This window comes from Lingula anatina, chromosome 2 (assembly GCF_051362555.1).
Source record: "Lingula anatina isolate TDL-2025a chromosome 2, LinAna3.0, whole genome shotgun sequence".
Lineage (NCBI taxonomy): Eukaryota > Metazoa > Brachiopoda > Lingulata > Lingulida > Lingulidae > Lingula > Lingula anatina.
This window is the reverse complement of record NC_141768.1, coordinates 7716299-7740957: the sequence shown is the minus strand read 5'-3', so window position 1 is coordinate 7740957 and position 24659 is coordinate 7716299. Positions and strand designations below refer to the sequence as shown.

General features: G+C 33.3%; 2 protein-coding genes across 2 annotated transcripts; one reads left to right on the top strand and one right to left on the bottom strand.

The window, feature by feature from the left end:
* Window positions 1-1131: 1131 nt before the first annotated feature.
* Window positions 1132-15654, bottom strand: LOC106172400 (pinin). Its single transcript, XM_013553085.2, has 9 exons — window positions 15495-15654; window positions 15047-15127; window positions 14782-14847; window positions 13970-14042; window positions 13533-13630; window positions 13013-13088; window positions 4467-4622; window positions 3015-3153; window positions 1132-2374 (listed from the first exon to the last, which is right to left on the bottom strand). Exons 1-9 carry the CDS (start codon window positions 15614-15616, stop codon window positions 1836-1838), a joined length of 1350 nt encoding a protein of 449 aa, XP_013408539.2. The 5' UTR covers window positions 15617-15654; the 3' UTR covers window positions 1132-1835.
* A 111-nt stretch (window positions 15655-15765) lies between these two features.
* Window positions 15766-24175, top strand: LOC106172401 (trafficking protein particle complex subunit 6b). The gene is made up of 7 exons (XM_087003660.1): window positions 15766-15941; window positions 16351-16412; window positions 16745-16862; window positions 17193-17276; window positions 17420-17513; window positions 17775-17862; window positions 22979-24175. Exons 1-6 carry the CDS (start codon window positions 15861-15863, stop codon window positions 17804-17806), a joined length of 471 nt encoding a protein of 156 aa, XP_086859786.1. The 5' UTR covers window positions 15766-15860; the 3' UTR covers window positions 17807-17862; window positions 22979-24175.
* The last annotated feature ends 484 nt before the right edge of the window (window positions 24176-24659 follow it).

Here is a 24659-nt window from a genome sequence, read left to right as displayed (position 1 = left end):
ACATATCAATCTACTTTCATTTGAAAAGGTTTCCACAGGGCAATCTGTTCGCTTTTTGTGTTCTATCCCATGATTGTGCAGTAAGATTTATTCTTGGTCATTTGACAAAATAATATATTTCATTCTTGGTTTGTAACAAAATACATATTTTATCCGAAATGCTAATACAAATATACCAATACTAACATTTTAGGCTGAACTTGTGAAAAGTATGTAAGCTTAAATTTTCTCGCGCATGTTAAATGATTGTCCATTTCTTGTTCATTGCTTTTTTGTCGATATATATATCGCCGTTTATGTAATTGATAAACCTTACATGACCTAAATGTGTCACGTTTTAAACATTGAAAGGGGAATCGGTGTAAAAATTACCGAGATACGAGACCACACGCAGTGGTTTAAAAAAAAAAAAAAAAGAAAAAAACGGTTCGGTCAACCCAGTTTTAGAACATGTTCTACGAAACACGTTTGCATGCGGTGAAATGAATAACAGGGATGATGTGAAGTTACCATTGATCGATCTGCGACATCTGCGGGAGAAATAAAAATTTATCAGCTTTTTGTAAAATATTTCCATAAGGTTTTTCCTTCTTTGTCTTTGAAGAGATTGTTGGTTGTACGGGTTATCTGTATCATCTATTATTCGGCAACATGTTCTTTCAATACATTTCATCATTTTACAACGCATGATTACGTTGACTTTTACATCCACTTATGCGAACATTTGAAATAAAAAGTTGGAGTGGCATCCTCATTCTCGCCGTACGTCCTATCGGCCAACGACTTGTGTATTGTGATAAAAATAATGAGGAGAAAAATAAGAATTTATAATTGTATATATCGGCGATTTGCAGGTTGGAGAAGCCGCCGGTATTATAAAACTTGGGCTGGTTATCCCTTGCTTAAACAGTGAAATTCTTTAATAACAAGAATTACTTTTTTACCAAAAATTAAGCCTCTCAACTTTTATCAACACAAAGCAAATTCAGTGTTTACAACGAAAGCACAAAAAAAGTCAATAAACAGATTGCAAATAATGCAAAAGTGAAGAAAAAGGATTCATAATCATGAATCTTTTACATGAGAGAAAATAATACTTTGGACCTGGTTCAATCATAACAAAGAATAACATTAATTCAGAGTTAGTTTATTCAAAAATAAGCAATGATGTACAGTTCTTTTTTTCATTTTTGGTAATAAACCATAATGCCTTTTTAATATATGAGTGTATTCTTAAAATCTGAATGGGAAAAACTAGATGAAATGGAAACCAAAATAACTGCTGAAATAAAATTACTGCTGTAAAAAAATCAATAAAACAAGAATTTAAAAAAATAACAATAAAAAGAAAGGAACAGACATACACAAAGTTTTCATGATATCACATATATGAATACATGGAATAACTGCTAACACCATTACCAGAGCCTGAAAGTGAATATCCAGTCACAACATGCATAAACTTTAAATTTTGGAATCCCCACCCCCCTTTCCAAACTTTATAGGGTTCAACTTCTGCACCAATTTCGTAACCAAAAGGTCATTATAGTAAATTTCTCTTCAGCATTTAATTTTTGAGGAACACCAGGAATACTTTAAATGGGCAATTTTTTTTAATCAAATATTTCCAATTTACACAACGTCCTTCTTGAATGAACTCTCACCAAAAAAGATCTTAGGACTAGTTACCCCCAAATTCAATGATTAAAACCCGGCAAAATACAATCCATATATATACATTTTGATTTGAATGAGTCCCAAAAAAAGAGGTGTCCCCCCTCCTAATCATTATGAAAATATATTAAGATGCCCCCTCCCAAAAATATCAAGCTAAACTATTCCTTCATAGATTTTTCTTCCACATCACTCTTTATTTGCCTTTCCTCTCCGTCTTCATCATTCTTTATATCTGACTTAATGTCATCCATCACCACTCGCCTATCTTCAGACTTAAAATCTTCCACGTTCATTTCTACTTGCCTTTCCTCTTTGACGTCATCATCAACCTGACCCTCTTCCCTCTCAGATTCCCATGTTTCTTGTTTAGCAACCTCCCCCTCCCTATCCTCAGTCTCCTCTCTTTTCACTGGGCCCTCATCCTCCCTCTCTTCCCTACCCTCCCTTTTCTCATTAACTTCACCCCCCTCCCTGTTATTATCCTCTGCCATTTCTACATCATCCTCATCCTGATCCCTTGACCTTCTGCTGCTCCTCCTGTGTGACCTCTTGACCTTTGTGTCATCCCCTTCATTTGTTTCTCCCTTCTCCATCTCTCCTTCAACCTCCATCTCCTCTTCGTTCTCTTGATTTTCATCTTTGGCTGTCAGGGCCTCCAATTCCTCATCAAGTTTCTTTTTCTTTTCCTTTATCAGGTCTAAAAATATCAAAAGAAATAATGTTCAGGCTACTGTGTCATTTCTTAAATCAAGTCTAAGACACTGAAAGTTAAGGAATATGTATAACAAAATGAAAATATGTCAGAATTCCATGGCAATATATGCAAAGTAATACATATTTATGATGTTCTTTTTCTATACCACCCAATTGTGTTTAACATATTGTGTTATAAGTTATGTTCAGAACACAAAAGCTGGCTATTCAGCTTATTTGCAAGATATATTCAATTTCTGAATTAAAAGTATGTTGCAAGCATTAGACCAGTAACATTCTATCCCCTCTTACAAACAATTTGTTCTTTCAAGAAGCCTTTTCATTTACCTAAACACCTTTTAGGTTTTTTTTAACGATAAAACACATACAGACACTGAATTGCAGACTTACTGGGGTCTTTATTTTAGATGATTATCATAATTATGCAGATGCTAGATGTACCCCCATCCCCCTACTCCAGAGTCTATTTACATGGAGGAAAGTTGTAAAAACTGAAAATGTAGCTTGCAATTTTTCATCGCATTTTGGGGGAAAAAAAACTACTGAAAATCCTGAATTCTGGCATCATCCTGATCCTTAAAACTTTCACCCACACATTTACTGACTACTATGTTGAAGCTCACCTTCAATGACCTTGGCTGTCTCCTTGATTTGCTTGCTGGTAGTGGAGGTAGACACTTTTGGCATGTAGAACAGGTGGGGTTTGGCTTTGGTTCGTATGAAGTGCTTATAGTACTCTGTCTGCTTTACCCATTCCTCATGCTGAAAAAAAATCAATTCAATATGATAATCTGAAATTATTTCAATATCTAAATTAAGAAAACAATGATCAAGTAATAATAAGAACAACTTCTTAGCTTGTTTGGTTTCATATCGACCAATTTTTCCATAAGGCCACACTTTTTTATTTTTATGGATGACATCCTCTGGGTACCCCAAAATCGGTGTGAGAGGGTGAAAAAAAAAAAAAACGGTCCAAAAAAAAAAATACTGCTTAAGTAAAGGAATGCTGTCAGTACACAGCTGGAAACACAAATTTTACCACAGAAACACGTATCAAACTAACAATATGTCTTTATCCATGCTCTCAAAATATTAAAGCATTGTGAATACTTCGTAGAAATGTAAAAAAAAGTCATGAATAGATATACTTCTTATTACAAAATCTATTAAGGTTATTTCATGCATTTTGTTGGTATAGCAATCAATAAAACAAATATCAAACAAACAGTGTGTCTTTATTTGTATTCTCAGAATATTAAAGCATTTTGAACACTTCACAGAAATGTTTAAAAAATGATGCAAAGATATGCTTAATACTACCAAATCTATTAAAGGTCATTTTGGACGATGCCATTTTGTCTACTTCGACTCACACGGCCAAACTGTCAGGTGGCCTGTCCGACCTTCAGCCCACCAAATATACCTCGACGCCCTTGTCTACCCTTTTTTCGCTACAGAAAACCTGGTAGCCTATGTGCTGCTTTGTACAGAATGTCACTGAAATTTTTCGGGCGATAATCGCTGGCAGCCGCCAGCCTTTCGCACAATTGTAAAAAGGTGATATCTCCATGCCCAATATCAATGGCATACCAATCCAAAACGACGGCACCCATTCTCTTCATGACTTTAATTGTCGTGTAATTTGAAAGTAATCCTAGAGATGAATTTGACGGCAAAGCGGCCACATTTCCACGTGGCGATAATACGCATGCGCAGAAGGCTCATTTCCTGGCAAATTCAATAACGACGTTTGCGCCAACCGACTTCGTTGGGGGCTGGGGGGGATTTTTTTTTTTTCGGAGAACGGGCGAAAATCGGTGCGCGCGCAGGATGTCATCCATAAAAATAAAAAAGTGTGGCCTAACGTGTCATTTGTGAACTACTTTAACTACTTCACAATACTCTTAACAATTTGTACAGTGCCACAAACATGCAAATCACTTAAATATTTTTGCTTCTTTAAATAACTTATTAGTGTAAAATTTTGTAATAAAATCCAAAACTCTCTTATTGACACTCAACATGTTAATATCTAACTACAAAACGGTTCAATTAAGTTTGTATTGCCATACCATTTGTACCATCTCCATTTTCTGTTCTAATCTCTGAATTCTGGCTTGTTGTGCACGGCGCTCTTTGAACAAAGACTGTCGCTCTTTTCTTATGTCATCTTTCTCTTGTTTTTCTCTGTCTTCCAATTTTTGAAGTATTTCCTGTCTGTGTTGTTCCTAAAATAAATATAACATGTTGTTTTATCATATGAGATATATGAACCACACATTCCAATTTGGTATCAAAATATTACAATGTGTGTGTGTGAGTGTGTGTGCTCTTGTGCACGCATTCTAACCGAGGACACACACCCGCCCGAAACCCACTAACCGAGGACACACCTCCAACCGAGGACGTCCTCGGTTGACATAAGCAGTGGAATGCATAAAGGGGCCCATTTCAAGTTAGGTGGTGAAATTTGACGCTATTCTGAGCCAGTCCTCGGTTATGCTGTATAGCGCGGGCCAAATTCCCGCCACGAGTGTATCAGAAATACTGTCCAACTTTTTTGTCTGAAATCGGGCTATACACACGCGTCCTCGGTTGTGCTGTAAAGGGCGGACCAAATTCCGCGTCCTCGGTTGTGCTGTAAAGGGCAGACTAAACTGAAACTAATGTTATATCTCAGATGTCTATATATTCAGTAAGTTCATATTTTTAAACTAAAGGTCTTTTTTATCAAATTAAGCTCTCCTACTCTGAAGTATCAAATAAACGTACCGGTACGTTAATTAATTTTCCAAATATCTTCCCGCCGGTACGCTCCATTTTCACCCAGTAGCCTACGCTTATTAATTTTTCAAAAATCTTCCACCCGGTATGTTTATTAAATACCTATTGTACCGGTGGGAAATTACACAAGTACAAGTCACGCTTTTTATTTTCTTAAATTGAAGTATAATGAGAAGAAAATCGAGATCTCAACTCATTACCTACTGTTCCACAAACAGCACTGGAAAGTAGGTCAAGCGGAAGTCGCTCTCTGAACACAACAGTACATGCGTTACCTGATTTCAGTTTCTATAAATAGACGTGCTTTCCCTTCAGCAGTGACAACTACTCATGTATATCGATCGAATGATGCAATGTCGCAAGGTGATAGGATCATATTTATAGCTAAGGAGGTCATTTCAAGTGCAGCAAAGAAGTTGTGTCTGTTTTCAAACGTCAATTATTTCATGCCGATTTATGATTTAAACGATGTTAAATCACATTTCTATGTAAGATAAACCCTTAGGAGTTTACAGGTATGCAAAACGAACCTTATATCTGAGAATAAATTTACTAGTATGAACCGTATGGCTCTCGGAGGCGGCTTAGGTGCGATATATCTGGGTCTTCGGCCCCTGACAATTATGAAATTTAACTCATCCCGTTTTTAAGATAAATTTTAATACTGAGTGAATTTTACCTGGTGAATTTTTTTTTTTTACAATGATCAATAGCTAGCTTTTTATGTACAGACACAGAAGTGTCTGTACATATAGCCGTCATCTGCGTCTGTCGTCGCCGTCGCTGTCGCCGTCGTCGCCGTGCACTTTTACCGATAACACGATAAGTGGAAAACTGTTTTTTCTTTTGGCTTGAAACTTACAGAACTGATGAATATTCGTAATACGCAGGTCAAGTTCGAAAATCAGCATGATCGGGTCACTTATAGGGAATTTATGCTGTTTTTTCACTTTTTTCAGCATATATGCAGCACCGATAACACGATAAGTGGAAAACCATTTTACCTTTTGGTTTCAAACTTACAGAACTGATGAATATTCATAATACGCAGGTCAAGTTTGAAAATCAGTGTGATCGGGTCATTTTTAGGGAAGTAATGCTGTTTTTCACTTTTTTCAGCATGTATGCAACACCTTTGTGCTATATCATGGTACTGTATGGATGGCAGTATATAAAATTGTCCCTTGGGTGATCACTAATTAAATTAAGGTCTATAAAGTCACTTGCCTACTCATTAATTTTCAATTGGCCATTAAATGAGATTACATAAAACACTCCTTGAGATTTCCCTGTAAAGTCCCATAGGTTTAGCTCTCTTAACTGTGTCACAAAATTAGGATTTGGTGATAATTGTGCAGATAAATGGTGTTAAACATTGCAAATAAATTTACAACAAAAAGAATGTGTTATGCCAACATGCTATAGATGAATAACAGTGCTTTATTTTTCTCAAACTTGGTGGGGTTATTAATATCAAGTTAATACAGCTAGATTAAAAGTTTGAATAGCAGCTTTATTGAATTTTTTACGTTTTTTTTAATTTTTTTTTTTAATTATTTTTCAAACACTAGCATCTTCAAGATGTGATTTTTTACTCCCATCCACCAGAAGTGCTGTGCATTTTCTGTATTTTTGTATATAATTGTTATTTCTTCAGATTTAATTCTTAGGCATGTTAACAGTCTCATTATGGAACTAATAAGTTATGTGAAAGTGTTGTTTTGACATTTTCTGCTTCTTAACAATATTGTTGATTATATAAAAATGACGGTAAACCTATTATAATATTGTGCATTGAGTAATAAAGTATAATAAATGGAAAGGAACTCATCATTGCAGTTTGTCAGATTTAATCATTCACTATGTTCAGCATCTGCAAATGGAGCAAATTGGACATTGAAAATTGTTCTATTGATAGTTTTCCTATGTCAACAATTTTCCTAGTTGAACATTTAAAAATGACAGTTTATTGATCATTTTGTTTTAAAAAAGGTGTTGAAAATGGAAAGAAAATCTTTTCAGTACAGTTATCTCTTGTTTACATTTTGGCATTTTGAAAGTGTGACTCTGAACTTCCATGGCCTTGAAGACCTTCCCAAATCACATTTTCTGAATATTCATGATACTTTTATTTTTTTATAAAAAATTTGATGGTCATTATGCTGTTAAGTATTATGGTTTATTGCATGAAAGTTGAAGAAAACCCTATTTTGGACACTGCTGCCAGGATAGCGGTTAAGGGAAAACCATGTTACTTACGATACTGAAACTTACTGAAAAGTTTCATAAGACAGAAGTGCAGCTTGTGTTTGAAAACCAGTGTGATTGTTTTCTGTTTTTGAGGCAATGCAGGTTTATAGAGTGCTATACTGGCATTTTCAAGTCGTGACTTATCACTCCCATCTGCCAGGAGCCCTGTACTCTTACTTTGTAACATTTTCTGTATTTTGTTAAGTTACAAGAATGATTCTTAGGATTGACATACAGCAAAAAAAAAAAATTAATAATAATAATAATAATAATATATATATATATATATATATATATATATATATATATATATATATATATATATATATATATTTTTTTTTTTTTAATGAGTTTAAGCAATTTTTTTTTGTGTTTCATTTTCACTGTACCTCATTCTGGCATTTCCAAAGTTTAACTCTTATCAGCCTGACACCTTAGGGACTATTTCCAGACCCTATCACGCTAACTGTGGATCGATCTATCTCCATGGGAATTCTCGCTAAATTGCAATCAATGTAAGTGGCTTAGTTGTCTGTCACGCCTACTGAAACTGGCATGCCAGAATCCTAAGACTCTCAAACTGAAAGCAATTTAGTGAGAAACCCCTTGGAGTTGGATTGATCCTGTTAGATTGATCTAGGTATGGGAACTTAGTCTAATGCTTGATACACATTTTACTTTCATCCTAATCCAATGTTATGCAGAATAGGAATTTGATTTTGGCTATGCATTTACAGTTAGCATAATACATTAGTTCATCAGAGTTGACAGTATCCTATTTCCTGCGTTTTTATTTTCTGGTTTTTGTCTGTACATTTGACAGCTTTGCTGCCTTGTTTCTTTCTCTTCTTCTTCTTTACTTTTATTTATTTATTTCATTTTTTTTTTTTGTTGGGGGGGGAGCAGTGTAAAGGTTTTTTCCACCCAGTACTTTTATTCCATCCAGTACTTTTATTAAATTTCGAGATTTTTTCCACCCAGTACTTTTATTCCATCAGTACTTTTATTAAATTTTGAGATTTTTTCCACCCAGTACTTTTATTCCATCAGTACTTTTATTCGATACTTCAGAGTAGGCTTTTCATAAAACTCACAGAACTGATGATTATAAGTAAAAGAATGGTCAAGATTGAAAATCAGCATGACCAGGCCCTTTTCTTTCAAATGTTATGCTGTTTTTTTTTTTTTTTTTTCAGCATATAAGTAACACATTTCAGGGAGAACCAATAAGCCTGTTTTCATGAAACTCACAGGAGTAATCAATGTTATCTATATACAAATCAAGTTTAAAAATAAGATTGATTGGTTGAGTTTTGAGGGACTTCAGCTTTTATTTGTATATAAGTGGTTTTCCTCAGATTTGATTGTCAGGCATGTTGACAGTTTCGTTATTGAACTAACTAGATATATACAGTGTAAATATGTTAGTGTTTGTCTGAAATTTTCTGCATCTTTACAACATTGCTAGTTGATTAAATAAATATGACGGTAAACATGTTATCATGTACTGTGTAATACAGTGTCTCAAAATGGAGGAAATGGGGTGATTATTTTCAAAAGTTTTGCATTTTTTTTCTCCTTTTTTCAGTGTACATGCAACACTGTAAACACACTTCAAGGAGAACCAATAGGCCTGTTTTCATGAAACTCAGAGAACTGATGATTATTAGTAAATTAAAAAGAATGATCAAGATTGAAAATCAGCATGACCAGGCCCTTTTCTTTCAAATGTTATGCTGGTTTTTTTTTTCAGCATATATGTAACACTGTAAGCACATTTCAAGGAGAACCAATAAGCCTGTTTTCATGAAACTCACAGAACTGATGATTATGAGTAAAAGAATGGTCAAGTTTGAAAATCAGCATGACCAGGCCCTTTTCTTTCAAATGTTATGCTGTTTTTTTAAGCATATAAGTAACACTAAGCACATTTCAGGAAGAACCGATAGGCCTGTTGTCATTAAACTCACAGGAGTAATCAATGTTATCTATATACAAATCAAGTTTAAAAATAAGATTGATTGGTTGAGTTTTGAGGGACTTCAGCTTTTATTTGTATATAAGTGGTTTTCCTCAGATTTGATTGTCAGGCATGTTGACAGTTTCGTTATTGAACTAACTAGATATATACAGTGTAAATATGTTAGTGTTTGTCTGAAATTTTCTGCATCTTTACAACATTGCTAGTTGATTAAATAAATATGACGGTAAACATGTTATCATGTACTGTGTAATACAGTGTCTCAAAATGGAGGAAATGGGGTGATTATTTTCAAAAGTTTTGCATTTTTTTTCTCCTTTTTTCAGTGTACATGCAACACTGTAAACACACTTCAAGGAGAACCAATAGGCCTGTTTTCATGAAACTCAGAGAACTGATGATTATTAGTAAATTAAAAAGAATGATCAAGATTGAAAATCAGCATGACCAGGCCCTTTTCTTTCAAATGTTATGCTGGTTTTTTTTTTCAGCATATATGTAACACTGTAAGCACATTTCAAGGAGAACCAATAAGCCTGTTTTCATGAAACTCACAGAACTGATGATTATGAGTAAAAGAATGGTCAAGTTTGAAAATCAGCATGACCAGGCCCTTTTCTTTCAAATGTTATGCTGTTTTTTTAAGCATATAAGTAACACTAAGCACATTTCAGGAAGAACCGATAGGCCTGTTGTCATTAAACTCACAAGAGTGATCAATGTTATCTATATACAAATCAAATTTAAAAATAAGATAGATTGGTTGAGTTCTGAGGGACTTCAGCTTTTATTTGTATATAAGTGGTTTTCCTCAGATTTGATTGTCAGGCATGTTGACAGTTTCGTTATTGAATTAACTAGATATGTAAATATGTTAGTGTTTCTCTGAAATTGTCTGCATCTTTACAACATTGCTAGTTGATTATATAAATATGACGGTAAACATGTTATCATGTACTGTCTCAAAATGGAGGAAATGGGGTGATTATTTTCAAAAGTTTTGCATTTTTTCTCCTTTTTTTCAGTGTACATGCAACACTGTTAACATATTTCAAGGAGAACCAATAAGCCTGTTTTCATGAAACTCACAGAACTGATGATTATTAGTAAAAGAATGGTCAAGATTGAAAATCAGCAAGACCAGGCCCTTTTCTTTCAAATGTTATGCTGTTTTTTTTTTTTTTTTTTTTCAGCATATATGTAACACTGTAAGCACATTTCAAGGAGAACCAATAAGCCTGTTTTCATGAAACTCACAGAACTGATGATTATGAGTAAAAGAATGGTCAAGTTTGAAAATCAGCATGACCAGGCCCTTTTCTTTCAAATGTTATGCTGTTTTTTTAAGCATATAAGTAACACTAAGCACATTTCAGGAAGAACCGATAGGCCTGTTGTCATTAAACTCACAAGAGTGATCAATGTTATCTATATACAAATCAAATTTAAAAATAAGATAGATTGGTTGAGTTCTGAGGGACTTCAGCTTTTATTTGTATATAAGTGGTTTTCCTCAGATTTGATTGTCAGGCATGTTGACAGTTTCGTTATTGAATTAACTAGATATGTAAATATGTTAGTGTTTCTCTGAAATTGTCTGCATCTTTACAACATTGCTAGTTGATTATATAAATATGACGGTAAACATGTTATCATGTACTGTCTCAAAATGGAGGAAATGGGGTGATTATTTTCAAAAGTTTTGCATTTTTTCTCCTTTTTTCAGTGTACATGCAACACTGTTAACATATTTCAAGGAGAACCAATAAGCCTGTTTTCATGAAACTCACAGAACTGATGATTATTAGTAAAAGAATGGTCAAGATTGAAAATCAGCAAGACCAGGCCCTTTTCTTTCAAATGTTATGCTGTTTTTTTTTTTTTTCAGCATATATGTAACACTGTAAGCACATTTCAGGGATAACCAATAACTTAAAGCCTGTTTTCATGAAACTCACAGTACTGATGATTATTAGTAAAAGCATATTAGTAACACTGTAAGCACATTTCAGGGAGAACCGATAGGCCTGTTGTCATTAAACTCACAAGAGTGATCAATGTTATCTATATACAAATCAAATTTAAAAATAAGATTGATTGGTTGAGTTTTGAGGGACTTCAGCTTTTATTTGTATATAAGTGGTTTTCCTCAGATTTGATTGTCAGGCATGTAAACAGTCTCATTATTGAATTTACTAGATATGTAAAATGGGTTGTTTGACAATTTCTGCGTCTTGACAATATTGCTAGTTGATTATATAAAAATGGTGGTAAACCTGTTATCTTGTATTGTGTAAAAAAAGTGCCAAAATGGAAATGAACTCGTATCATTGTAGTTTGTCAGATTCAATCATTCACAATGTTCGGAATGGAGGAAATTGGACATTTAAACTTGTTATATTGATATTTTTGCCATCTCAACAATTTTCTTAGTTGATCATGTGAAATGGCAGTAAACTGTATTATTTTATGTAAAAAAGTTAAAAATGGAAAGAAACCCATTTCAGTACAGTGCTCTCTTGTATACATTTAGCATTTTCAAAGTATGACTTTGGAGTTCCATGAACCTGAAAACCTTTGCTAGTCACATTTTCTGAATATTCATGATACTAATATTTTATTATAAAAAATTGATGATCATTATGCTGTTAAGCATTATATAATATTGCATCAAATTGGAAGAAAGCACAATTTTGGGTGCTGCTGGCATGATGTCCTCAATTGTAAAATTGTGTACTGTTCAAGTCTGTATCCAATGGATGACACTTTGTGTTATCAAAATACAAAATTCATGATAATAAAAGAGTGCTAAATAGAAAATAAGCATTATGAAAATAAAATGTTTGAAAACGAATTTCTTTGGTCTTTTATTTTATTTCATCAGTATCCTTTCTTTTCCTAAATTAATTGATGTTTTATCTCATAATCTTCAATTCTAAAAAAGTGGCAAAGCCCAGCATTAAATATTGTATAACTGTTCATTTAATCATCACCTCTGGTGTTATTTTGGAATTTACCTTAAATATGAAAGAATTTCATAAAAATGTGAATTGCTGCAAAGTAACGCTATATAAAATTTGCTTTGCATTAAAAGTACAATCATTATTACATGTAGATGCATGCATGTCCTCGGTTGTAATGTGTAGTGTCTGTCCGTGTGTGTGTCCGTGTGTGTCCTCGGTTAGAATGTAAAATTCTTGTCAGCAAAAAATTAGTTTTTATAAAAAATTAATTTATAACATTCATACTCGAATAGATTTTACCCTAAATTGAATGTTTTTATTTTGATTTAACCAAGGAATAAGATGTCCTCGGTTGTATGGTGTTGTGCTGATGTCCTCGGTTGGTACACATAGACAAGTATGTGTGTCTGTGTGTGTGTAAACCTTTTGTTATACTTTATTTCGCATGACAGGTCACATTTATAGCTTAAAAGTACAAAAATAATTTAAATTCCTTTGAGTTGTTCCTGACCTTTTTCATATTAAAATCACTTTAACATGTTATTAAAGCATGTTGATGTAATATTGTATTTCTTAAGCAACCTATTTGCAAATATATGTACATATCAATAGACAATACCACAAACACAATGCCAATTACCTTGTCTGTCTTTTCTTTGGAATCTTCTTTAAATCTCTGAAGGGTTCCCAGTAGCAGACCAAACATGCGTCGGTTCCTGCGTATAAAGAAAATAATTTAAGTATTATAACAACAGAAAGATTAAAATTTCATTATGGCTCCCTCTATGTCATATTAAATTCAACCATAAAAGTAACTCACTTTGCTTAAGCAAAATAAGAGTTCAAAACATTTTGGCAAAATGACCATTTACTTAGCCAAAGCTAAAAATGAAATTCCAATGGCAAAATAAACAAAATGGATTTCAGACTTACTATCAGAAAACAACAAAACAAAAACACACACACTTTACAGAAAAGAGTCATTCCCATTGCTGCATTTTACCATATTAAACGGGCACATTTTACTGAACAATATTAAAGAACATTAATAAAAATAATCCCATCATGTCGATTTTTAAAAAAGAACATGCCTCATTGCAAAACAAAGTCACTCAATAAATTTTGAAATTTTTCCTGCACTATACATTATAAAACCCTACCTCTGCAGTCCTTTTTTGTCACTTTTTTGTTCCTTTAGACTGTCTTCCCTGGTGCGGGATTCCTTTGGGGTGGCAACGACTGATGACTGGATAGTGGGCTGAAAAGTGAATGATAAATTCATGTATAATAGTACAACATAACCTTGGGTTGTGTTTAATCAATACTTCTTCAACTGAGTAACGCATTTACAGCAGCTACATAAATATTTATATACTATATATAGCTTATGTAATGAAAAAAAGACACACCATTAACATGACTTCTAATTATACATTTCATTATAATTTTTTCTTCATTAGAAAAAAATAATAAATTCTTATTTGTCTATTTGTTATGTCAGCAATTCAACACAAGACAGAAGGAAAGAACTAAATAATATTATATCCCCAAAGTTCAGATTAAATTTCTCCAGTTGTTGAAGTATTGTCCTATTTACCTTGTTTGGCAGCTCCTCCTCGTCCCCACTATCCGGCCTAGGTGGTCTTCTTTCTCCTACCCTTGGACCCAGCCTGAAGTATAAAGATAACTTCATATCTATTCATCATAATTATTTTTGGTAACTTAAATCCTACCAGTGCAGTTTGTGCACCACAATTGTTTTATTGACTTTCCTGAATGAGAAATGGAGACCACAGTAAATCTTCATAATTTAGCAATATACTTCTCAGAGTTTTGTCTCCTTGATGATGTTGGGTATCAACAAAAGTATGGTTACAAACACATGGTTACAAACCATGGTTCTAAAATAATTTAAGTTACATGCAAAGTAAAATCTTTGTCACTAAAAAGTCTCAAATGGCACCACTTACAGGAATATCAGAGATCATTGTCTCTCACTTCCTGAAAAGCTGTATTTGAACAGATATTTTGTCTTCTCTCTACATATAATCTTTGGTCAGTTCTGTCCCTCATTCTAATATTTATGCTTTTGCTCTCAAAGCAGTTATGCGTCATACATAACTACGTCATTTTGGCAGACTAAGGAACTGGAAGGGTGGATTTATAAACAGGTCGAGTTTACAACCAGAAATTTGAAAAAGGTGCAGTTTTACAGCTATTTTTCAGCTGAGAGAGTGATTAATTTGGTTCAGCTTTTATTTTGTTTATTTATTTTTTTTTGAGTCATAAAAGAAACGAATAGAAGTTGTTTAAATATGCATTACAAGGAATCTACACTTGCTCATATGTAACTATAGGGATAGACATTTTACACTTTCCAATAGCTAATAAAGTCAGATGAGCTGTTACCTGCTAAATGCTCCACCTACAGGCCTTCGCTTTGCTGGGGGCATATCACCGTCACTAAGACCACGCCTGGAAGATGAATGTTGAAACGTTCTTGATGAAACTTCAACAACAGTTAAATAGCTCCAATAATTGTAAATTATATCACTTTTTATTTCAGAAACAAATAAACTTACCATAGTATTTTTATTTCATTGTGCTATGGCACTATTACATAAAATATAATACAATATTTTAACCCATTGCATCTCATAATTCAAATTCTCACCTTGCTCCTGCAAAAATACGGGCACCACCCCTTCCAGGAACCGTTCCTGCACTTGCTGAAACCCTTCTTGTTGGTCCAGTTCTAAAATGTACAGACATGAAAATATATGGATATTCTCACTCTGATGTATATATCTACTTGTAGATTTGTCTTTGACTTTTTACTTCATTCTTTCTTAACCCAGGGTATTACCAACTGCAATTTCCCCATCCACAGTAACCGGCGACTGTAAAAGCTGCTGATTAAAAAATGGCTAGTAAAATGGTTCTTCAATAACTGTATTAAATATATATTACCTATGGATACCTCGATATACTAGTACAAACGTGATTTCATTGACTTTCGTATTCGGTTTGCGGTTTTTATTGAGACTATTTTTCAAAACTTTGGCCACTGTGAAATAACATTGAAAGTACATACTTTTGATAATGTGTAAAGATTATCTAACCTGCCTGGTCCTGGTTCTCTTCCAGTTTCTTTCTTGATCTTTTCATCCACATTTTTCAGTTTTTCCCTCTCTCTTTCCAATTCCGCCTGCAAGTCGCTCACGCCATGCACCTCCACCGCCATACTTGAGGTCGATAATGCGCATGCTCAATGACTTTCTTCCGGTTGTGAATCTGTGCCATTTTTAGACGAAATATAGAAATATTTATTCATTCCAAAACTTTAAAAGTTATGGAATTCATATTTCAGCTGTTAAATCGAAGAAAATGCGCATTTTAATGTTTTGAATTGTCTTCCGATACTTGTGTCAAACTGACCTATTTACTATCCTCTATTACCCACAATTCCTTGCATCAAAATAAGAGGGATGGCAGACGAGGTTCTGTTTGAGTTCTTTCACATGGAAATTGTTGGTCAGTTCTTACAGTCAGCGAGAAAAGATGAAAAGGTACATATGGTAAAAGTGTGTGTTGCAATATCATTCTCATGTTATGATGACCTTTGCAATAGCTAACGTGAAGACAATGAACTATTATAATTAAAATTAAATGGGTTATTTGTTATATGCATGGTTTCTAGTAAGATATTAATGGAGCACCATAAGCTTATTTAAACCAAGGCCCTTCTGCCTCCTTGCAACTCTGTGAAACCGACAGTAAAAGTGGGGGAAAGGCGGGTCATGATTTAAGGAAAATGTCAGGATGGATTACTTTACTAGTAACTGTCAGTTAATTTTGTTTTACATTTCTTTAAAAGTTTAAATCTCGTTTTAAGTACATGTAGGTGTCCTCCCACCAAAATTGCAGTCATTCATACTGGTGGTGAGCAGCTTCTTTGGTCAACATTTTATATTACAGGAAAGTGCATTCACCAAGCTTGAATTCCTTGGTTACAGAGTGGGCCAGAGACTCGTAGAAAGGTAAGTCACATCCTTCCTTTCCTTTTCTATTAGCCACACTGACATGTTGATAAAAATGGAAAGGAGGATAGACCAGTAAGAATGACAGGTGAATTTTGTAAGCTCCCCCATCTTAAAATCCTGGATATTTTCCTAGCATTGTGACATGTGCTTGTCATAAACAAAAATGTGTATATTTATTTCATCTGTACAGAGTTGAAGGCACTAAGTTTTTATTAAAAATTTTTTTATATAAATGTAGCGAAAAGAAATAATAAGATGGTTGTGTATTATTTTGATAAATACTCAAATAACTTATTAAGATGTATTGATTCCAGCAAGTTATTTTTCAGATTTACAAAAGAAGTTCCACGTTTTAAAGATGAATTAGACACCATGAAATTTATATGCAAGGACCTGTGGACATCTTGTTACAAAAAACAAATTGACAATCTTAGAACAAATCACCAGGTTGGTTTTAACTTATTAGGTCACTCTATAATATGTTTCGAATTGTGCCAATTTAACTAATTTATTCCCAAATCAGTTATAGATTTTTTTTCAGCTTTTAATAAAAATTTTATAGAACCATGAGCCTATCAATTATATCATTGTCAATAAGAAATACAGAATTATGTAAAGCTATATTTTAGTAACAAAATGTGACGTCATACTTAATTTATCGGGATGGGTGAAGTGCTCATCTAAGCAACTTCCAATTTATTATTATACATTTAATATGACTGAATTCAACATTTCAAAAATATATAACGGTTTAATAGTTGGTTTTTACATTTTCAGGGTGTTTATGTATTACAGGACAATAAATTTAGGCTACTTACACAAATATCAGAGGGGAAACAATATATGGAGTATGCCCCACAGGTAAAGTTAATCATGTAAAATAGAAAACAGTTTTTAGATTCTGTACATTTTCTTAAAATGGGAAGAAAAATGGTTTTACAATATTTTGCTTTGCTATGTTTTCTATCTGAATTACTTAACTATGATTTGCATATCTTTTTCAGTTTTTAGCCTTTCCCTGTGGTTTGATCAGAGGTGCTCTGAGCAATCTAGGAATTGCTAGTAATGTTACTGCTGAAGTTAGTGCAATGCCAGCTTGTAAGTCTCATTGTTTCAGACAAAATATTGACGGGTGTATATAACTGTATTTTCTATTATCGTTCTGTTTGAAAAATACTGTGTTTGTACACATGTTAGTGCCAATGTGTTTTATCTTTTTGAAAATATTTTGTACAGCTTAAAATAGGGATATATTTGGTTAAAGATAGTGTAAATCCCAGTAAAGTGAAGTGAAATGAATTCTAAGTTATTGCCATAATTTAATTATTTTCTTCCATTCATATGGTCTCATTTTTCCAGGTAAATTCCAAATTCAGATCCAAAGGTTATAGCAGAGTTTAGCCTGACTTAATGCTGGACATCAGACTGAGTGTATTAAAGACTTTTTATGTACAGACACAGATGTGTCTGTACATATAGCCATCATCTGCGTCTGTCGTCGCCGTCGTCGCTGTCGCCGTCGTCGCCGTCGCCGTCGCCGTGCACTTTTACCGATAACACGATAAATGGAAAACTGTTTTTTCTTTTGGTATGAAACTTACAGAACTGATGAATATTCATAATACGCAGGTCAAGTTCGAAAATCAGCATGATCGGGTCACTTTTAGGGAATTTATGCTGTTTTTTCACTTTTTTCAGCATATATGCAGCACCGATAACACGACAAGTGAAAAACCATTTTACCTTTTGGCTTGAAAGTTACAGAACTGATGAATATTCATAATACGCAGGTCAAGTTCGAAAATCAGCATGATCGGGTCATTTTTAGGGAATTTATGCTGTTTTTTCACTTTTTTCAGCATATATGCAGCACCGATAACACGATAAGTGAAAAACCATTTTACCTTTTGGCTTGAAAGTTACAGAACTGATGAATATTCATAATACGCAGGTCAAGTTCGAAAATCAGCATGATCGGGTCATTTTTAGTGAATTTATGCTGTTTTTTCACTTTTTTCAGCATATATGCAACCCCGATAACACGATAAGTGGAAAACCATCCTACCTTTTGGCTTGAAACTTACAAAACTGATTAATATTCATAATACACAGGTCAAGTTCGAAAATCAGCATGATTGGGTCATTTTTAGGGAATTTATGCTGTTTTTTCACTATTTTTCAGCATATATGCCGCATGATAACACCATAAGTGGAAAACCAATTTACCTTTTGGCTTGAAACTTGTAGAACTGATCAATATTCATAATACGCAAGTCAAGTTCGAAAATCAGCATGATTCAATTATTGTTAGGGAATTTATGCTGTTTTTTCACTTTTTTCAGCATATATGCAGCACTGATAACACAATAAGTGGAAAACTGTTTTTTCATTTGGCTTGAAACTTACAGAACTAATGAATATTCATAATATGCAGGTCAAGTTTGAAAATCAGCAAGATCGGGCAATTTTTATGGAAGTTATCCTGTTTTTGTTTTTTTTTTTCAATTTTTTCAGCACTTTTATAACACCGATAACATGATAAGTGTAAAAATGTTTTTCCTTTCCTTGGATTGAAATTTACAGAACTGGTGAATATTTATTATACGCAGGTCAAGTTTGAAAATTGGCATGATTGGACTATTTTTACAAAAGTAATGCTGTTTTTTTCCCTTTATTCAGCATACATGCAACACTGATAACGCATTTTAAGGAAAACCAATCAGCCTTTTGTCTTGCAACTCACAGGAGTGATCAATCTGACCAGTATACAGATCAAGTTTGAAAATAAGCTTGATCCGTTAAGTTTTGATGAAGTTATTAGCCTTTTTGTATATAAGTGGTTTTTCTTCAGATTTAATTCTTAAGCATGTTAACAGTCTCATAACGGTACTAATTGGATATGTTAAAGTGTTGTTTTAACATTTTCTGCTTCTTAACAATATTGTTAGTTGATTATATAAAAATGACGGTAAACCTATTATCCTGCATTGTGTAATAAAGTATCAAAAATGGAAAGGAACTCATCATTGCAGTTCGTCAGATTCAATCATTCACTATGTTCAGAATCTCCAAATGGAGCTAATTGGACATTATAAATTGTTCTATTGATATTTTTCCTATGTCAACAATTTTCCTAGTTGATCATTTAAAAATGACAGTTAATTGATGATGGTTTTATGTAAAAAAGGTGTTGAAAATGGAAAGAAAATCATTTCAGTTCAGTTATCTCTTGTTAACATTTTGGCATTTTGAAAGTGTGACCCTAACTTCCATGTCCTTGGAGACCTTTCCATATCACATTTTCTGAATATCCATGATACTTTTATTTTTTTATAAAAAATTTGATGGTCATTATGCTGTTAAGTATTATGTTATATTGCATGAAAGTTAAAGAAAACCCTATTTTGGACACTGCTGCCAGGATAGCGATTAAGGGAAAACCATGTTACTTATGATAATCAACCTTACTGAAAAGAGTGAAGTGCAGCTTGTGTTGGAAAACCATCGTAATTGTTTTCTGTTTTGAAAGCAATGCAGTACAGTGCTATTTGGTGCAATAAATGTATATGGATAGTAGGCAGTTAATTCAGGGCCATAAAATAATTTGCTTAATTGATTTTCAAGTTATTTCAGGGTTATAAAATAATTTGCTTAATTAATTTTCAAGTGGGTATTAAATGAGATTACATAAAAACACATTGAGATTTCATTGTAAAGTCCCATCGGTTTAGCTTTCTTAACTGTGTCACATAATTAGGAATCGATGATTATTATGCAGGTAAATGTTATTTAATATGGAAAATAAGTTTACAAAAAAAAATTTGTGTAACGCTTACATTAATGCTAAAGATGAATAACAGTGCCTTATTATTCTCAAACTCAATAGGGTTATTCATATCATGTTAGTAATTGTACAGCTAGATTAAAAGTTTGAATAGCAGCTTTATTGGTATTTTTTGTTATGTTTTATTTTACATTTTCTTTTAATTTTTTATGCTGTTTTTTCACTTTTTTCAACATATATGCAACATTAATAACACAATATAAGAAAAACAGCTTAGCCAATTGTCATTATACTCACAGGAGTGGTCAATCTTACAAAAATGCAGGTTGAGTTCGAAAATCAGTGTTATCGGGCCATTATTTTAGAAGTTGTACTGTTTTTTCAAATTTCCTCGGATTCAATTCTTAGGCATGTTAACAGTCTCATTATTGAACTAATAAGATACGTAAAAGTGTGTGTTTGATATTTCCTGCATCTTTACAACATTGTTAGTTGATTATGTAAAAATGATGGTAAACTTGTTATCATGTATTGTGTAATCAAGTGTCCAAAACGGAAATAAACTCATATCATTGCAGTTTGTCAGATTCAATCATCCACATCTGCCATGATGACCATGATGGGAAAATCGTGTTCGTTATGATTGTCAAACTTTCAAAAAAGAAACACAGGACTAAAATGCAGCCCAAGTTGGAAAAGCAGTCTAATGGGCTTCTTTTTCTGGAAGTTATTCATTTTAGTGAAATATTCATTATCTTTTTGGCATATTCATTGTGGGACTCGGAGCTCCCATGGACATGAAGCCGGATGGTAATCAAATTTTCTACATGTTCATGCTATTTATAGTCAATAATCAAAAATTGGTGATAATTATTCTATAATTTATTATGTAATGTTACATCAAAATTGACAATAATCTTTTTGCACTGCTACTGCAAACATTATGAAAAGAAAACTGTGTTATTTATTATTATATTTAACTTAAGAGTATGATTTTTAGGATTGGCATGCAGTTCAAATTAGAAAGCCAGGTCAATTGGGTTATCATTTATTATTGAATTTAATGCAATTTTGTGTGAAATTTCATTTTTCTCATTCTGGCACTTTCTAAGTATAAACTTGAACTCTGATGGGCCTGAAGCCTTATGCTTTTACTCTCATCGGTGTTACCTGTTGTGCAAAATTAAAATTTGATGTTGACTGTGCAGTTAAAGGTACATACGAACCGAGCATCGGTGGAGTGTGGATTCCGAGTAACACATGTAAACCACTTCTACTAGAATCTTATATGACTCAAATAAATTTGACAAGCCAAGGGATAAACTGAATAGATCACTCGATCAGCCAAAAAAGACCTTTAGACTGCTCCTTTCTTTAAATTTATGGTTGTAAATTTAACCTACTTCCGTGACCTACTTTCCTGCCCCATTGACATACAGCTTAGAATGCCAGCAGAAAAATCTGTTCAAACATCATTTTCGGGTAAAATTAAACAATGCTTTTTGGTAATTCTCTTAGTTATACTACTTGAAACTATATCCTGGCATTTGGTTGGTTTTTGTGACAAAAAATTGACTTTGTATGCATCTTTAAACATAATGTATTATTGCATCAGAAGTGGTAGTCTCCTATTTTGTGCATTATTGTTTTGTGCTCTTCTTAAGTTGTGACTTATGGGCCTGAAAGACCTTTGAGAGGGTCAGTCTATAAATTTCCCTTGGGTATCACTTCGCTAATTTCAGTTATAAAGTAATTTGCCTAATTGATAGGCTACATAAAGCACACTTGTGATTTGAGATTACATAAAGCACACTTGTTGATATTTCCCTGTAAACTCCCATAGGTTAAGCTCTCTGCTAGATTAATAATAAGGAAGCAGTGATAATTATGCAGGTAAATTTTGTTTAATATTGCAAATAAGTTATATATATATATATATATATATATATATATATATATATATATATATATATCAAACTGAAAGATTAAAAGTTTGAATAGCAGCTTCATTGGAATTATATTTACCTCTGCCAAGGAGGTTATATTTTCACCCCTGTTTGTCATCAACATAACTCAAAAAGTTATGGACCGATTTTGCTGAAATTTTCAGGAACTGTCAGAAGTGGGCCAAAGAGGACAAAAATCAATAATAATCAACAATTGCTACCTTGGCAGAGGTCTGCACTCTCGGAGTGCTTTTCTAGTTTTGTTGTTTTCCTTTATAATTTTTTCTCAAACACTTGCATTTGTGACTTTAAACTCTCATCCGCCTGAGACTCTGACATTTCTGTTTTTCCACATAAGCAGTTGTATTGTTTTTTATGTCTTTAAACATTATGTTACTTATGTAATATTATTTTATGCACTGTCATCATTTTTCAAATATTGAGACTTACATCATGTGAATTTGAACTCTCATGGTCCTGAAACTGTAATCTTATTGAAAGGGTAGATTGAGACCATCTTCTGGGACTTCCGGAAGACAGTCATGCAGGTTATTAAGTTTATATTGCCTGGTATCTATTTTTTCTTCTGTTGGAAGACCATCAAAATGGAGGATGGATCAAAATAGATACTTTGGAATACTGTCAGAAAATATCTGTGGGTCCGCTCATGTTATTGACCATTTTACCTGTTGTGCATGATTAAAATTCAGTGTTGACTGACAGTGCTATTATAAGCATTATTTATTATTGCATCAAAATTGACAAAATGACCTATTTTGCATCTTTATTTTCTGTTTTTTGTCTGTACATTTGACAGCTTTGCTGCCTTGTTTTATCTACTCAAGCAAGACATGGTGGTTTTTAATATTCATTTTGCTTATTGAGAGACACAAATTGTATAACTTTTGCCACCAAATGTGCTCTTCTGCCAGATGAAATGGGTCAAATGAAGACTTCTCAGCACAGAAATTCACGCTGTCATATGAACTGAAATCCAGGAAAGTAGATGGTGGAAATTGTCTGTAAAACACATTTAAAAAGTCGAATGAATGTAGGTGTAGAGTAGTTGCTTGAGATGTATAATCCAGGAGACAGAGTATAGATTCTTGGCAGCACATTGTCTGAGAATAACATTTCTGATGATTCCCTTTTCTAGAAGAGCTAAGGAGAATCTCAATCTGAATGTGGAATGCATTGAGTTGCAGAAATCCCGTGAGGCCATACAGTGCTGTTAGTGCTGCCTTATCTGGGATATCAATAATACAGCAAAGAGACTTATTGTGGCCATTTCCTGTTCCTGAAACACCAATAGATATCAAGATAGCTTACAGGCCATGTGTAGCTCTTATTGAGTTGCAAGTTTTCCTATTTGTTCATTGTTGAGACCATTGTTAAATGTTTGTGTGCCAGTTAGAACATCCCAGTGGGTCATGTTTGGAATGAGACACAGATGCTCCTAATGTAATTATCCACCCCCTCTGTGTACTAGCTGGTGTACGTATTCTAGTCCTCAGGACTAGTTACAGTAGCTTTCCTTTACTGTTTTTTTTTTCTTATTATAAGTCCTTTGTATGCCTCACTGTTTAATTGCACTCTGGGTTTCAGGTTTTTTATAGATAATTAATTTCCTCCCTCCATCTCTAAGAGCTTGTCCAGTACGCTTTCATGTTAGGGGCTGTCAAAGTCCTTATCAACATTCAAAGTGGCCTCAAATATAGTTTTCTTTGAAGTTTGCAATAGCCCCTATCAAGAAAAAGGCTTTTGTCTTATCCTAATTTGCCTTCAGCGAACCCATAATCTTGTTGGTGATGCAGTGTGTTGGTGGTTTAAGAAGATTCCATCAATAACTCTTAACTATTATGGTAGGAGTGATTGTGATAGTTCTAGTTCCCTGGAACAGAGTTCTCCTTCCTAACCAGCTGATCAACAAAAATTGTCAATGGTATTATTTTTTAGATGAAGTGTAATTAGAAAGACAGATTTTGCTTGTTTTCTTATTGTAGTTAAAATAAAAATTTGTTACATTGTTAGACATTGAATTAACACCCCTGCTGAAAAAAATTATTGGAGAGAAAAAACAGCAGTTCAATGACATGTTTAATTACTGAAAACCAAAGAAAATTTAGAAAAGTTATCTCAAAAAAGGAAAAAGAATGTTGTGCATTTTGGGTTGTATGGCAATATGCTGATGGAACCAACAAAAAACTAACAAGGAAAGAGTTGAGGTAATTTACATATACGTATAATGATGTACGTGGCTATATATACTGACGTTTTACTGTAAGCAAGTAATTGTTTCGATGACTGAAATTAAAAAAAAACAAACTGCTGTTTCGTCCTTTACTTGAAAATAATTAAACGAGCAATTGTGCAAGGTAGAGTAGAAAACAGCAACCATGTTTTGTCACTATGTATGGTACATGTGTAATTGAAATTAAAGAGAAAATGTTGTAATATATTATTTATGAAGATATATAAAAATATATATATGTACATTGGAATGTTTCTGTTATT